We start from the raw sequence: 2,074 nt of genomic DNA, 5'->3' as shown, positions 1-2,074 counted from the left end.
TTTGCATGTATGTATATATGAGTATGTGCGTTTTGGACATATACATGTGTATAACTGAGTATGTGTACTTGCATAGGCTTTGATATATATGTATGGATATGTGTGTACATATATGCATGCTTGTGTGTGTGCATGCGTGTGTGCGCACATGTGTGCATGTGTGCGTGCGTGTGTATGTGTGTGTGCATGCTGTGTGTATGTCTCTGTGTATTATACGGATTGCAACCGGTAGCGTAGCTAGTGTGTTGTAGGGGTAGATGAGGGAAGGGGGCCCGACCCAGTTTTTGTGATGATGGTGGGGGTGGTAGTTTCGTCTTTACGAGGTGGGGGGCGTGGGGGCGTTTTTATAGACTGGACACTCTCGGGTGTGCTGTATAAGCTGGTATGGACGGTGGCGGGATGTAGCGTCATACTGAAGGGTTCTGCTTCGGGTTGTACAGACCTTAGTTACGACACTGTGCCCGCAACACAAGATAAAACATGATTATCTTTGAACCAGACACGATGAACTCAATCTACCCGTCTTCCTAAGGCGGCGAGTTGGCAGAAACGTTAGCACACCGGGTGAAATGCTTAGCGGTATTTCGTCTGCCGCTACGTTCTGAGTTCAAATTTCGCCGAGGTCGACTTTGCCTATCATCCTTTTCGGGGACGATAAATTAAGTACCAGTTACGCACTAGAGTAGATATAATCGACTTAATCCGTTTGTCTGTCTTTGTTCGTCCCCTCTGTGTTTAGCCCCTTGTGGGTAGTAAAGAAATAGGTATTTCGTCTGCCGTTAAGTTCTGAGTTCAAATTCCACCGAGGTCGACTTTGCCTTTCATCCTTTTCGGGGACGATAAATTAAGTACCAGTTGTGTACTGGGGTCGATCTAATCGACTGGCCACCTCCCCCAAAATTTCGGACATTGTGCCCAGAGTAGAAAAAAATATACTCGTCTTACCTTTCGATGCACACGGCGCACAATGAAAGTACGGACACATATAAACTAGTGACCATAGCGAAACGATGCAGTTTACACGGTATTTCACCCAGTAGCCATCCACGGTTCAGAATAAACAGTACGATATCCGGCACTCCAGAAATCAAAGTTGAAAGGTCAGCAAGTGCTAAATTAGTAATTAATAAATTAGTCACGGAGGATCTCATTTTACGGTCACTAATTACAGAGTAAATGACCAAGAGATTACCGAAAAATCCTGTTGCTCCGATAATGAAAAACATGAGGCTGGTGGCGATAATCCCGCTTAGACTCACGATCCCTCTTTCGGCTGCTTCTCTGTCTCTCGGTCCCAGTTCGGGAAGGGCGCTGCTGTTTGCCACCGACAGAAAAAAGGGTTTTACCAGGGATTCGTTCAGTTCGCTCAGAGTGTTGTTCAGAGATGATGATGAGGATAGTGATGCTGAGGCTGATGCTGATAATGAAAATAATAACGATGATGACGACGACGACGATGATGATGATGATGATGATGATAATGAGGACGAAGATGAGTGTGATAATAATGATGGCGCGAGAGGGTTTCGATTCATTTTTACAAAAAGGTTATGATCGTCGAAGCATAAACGAACAACTTGTTCCGTATTTATGTTTTGCTTATTGTTGTTGTTTGTGATGTGGTGGTGGTGGTGATGCTGGAAGTGTTATCCTCGTTTTTTATTTGTTGTTACTGATGACGAAAGATGATTATGACGATGATGATGGTTGGCAGAATCGTTAGCACGCCGGGCGAAATGCTTAGCGGTATTTCGTCTGCCGTTACGTTGTGAGTTCAAATTCCGCCGAGGTCGACTTTGCCTTTCATCCTTTCGGGGTCGAAAAATTAAGTACCAGTTACGCACTGGGGTCGATGTAATCGACTTAATACCTATGTCTGTCCTTGTTTGTCCCCTCTGTGTTTAGCCCCTTGTGAGTAATAAAGAAATAGGTAATAAGTGTCACAAGTAGAGTTGCTGTTATTTCTAACGTTGTTATTGGTTGCTGTTGTGGTTGTTATAACAGAAAATGCCACACGCTTCTCTTATCGACGTTGACAAAGTTTAAAACGGCTCAGTTGCTTTTGCGTTTAAAA

At 44.2% G+C, this 2,074-nt stretch overlaps 1 protein-coding gene across 1 annotated transcript in view; it reads right to left on the bottom strand.

Annotated features, from left to right (window-relative positions):
* The window catches only part of LOC115218068 (neuropeptide receptor 15-like), a 204,557-nt gene extending 202,858 nt beyond the window's left edge, over positions 1–1,699 (bottom strand). The window contains exon 1 of the mRNA XM_029787837.2: positions 946–1,699. Within this exon, the coding sequence (XP_029643697.2) occupies positions 946–1,535 (590 nt within the window). The 5' untranslated portion in view covers positions 1,536–1,699. The remainder of the gene's footprint in view (positions 1–945) is intronic.
* Positions 1,700–2,074: the final 375 nt, after the last annotated feature.

The sequence above is a fragment of the Octopus sinensis genome, linkage group LG12, assembly GCF_006345805.1.
Source record: "Octopus sinensis linkage group LG12, ASM634580v1, whole genome shotgun sequence".
Classification (NCBI taxonomy): Eukaryota; Metazoa; Mollusca; class Cephalopoda; order Octopoda; family Octopodidae; genus Octopus; species Octopus sinensis.
Note: the sequence above shows the minus strand (reverse complement) of the source record. Positions and strands in the feature narration are given on the sequence as shown.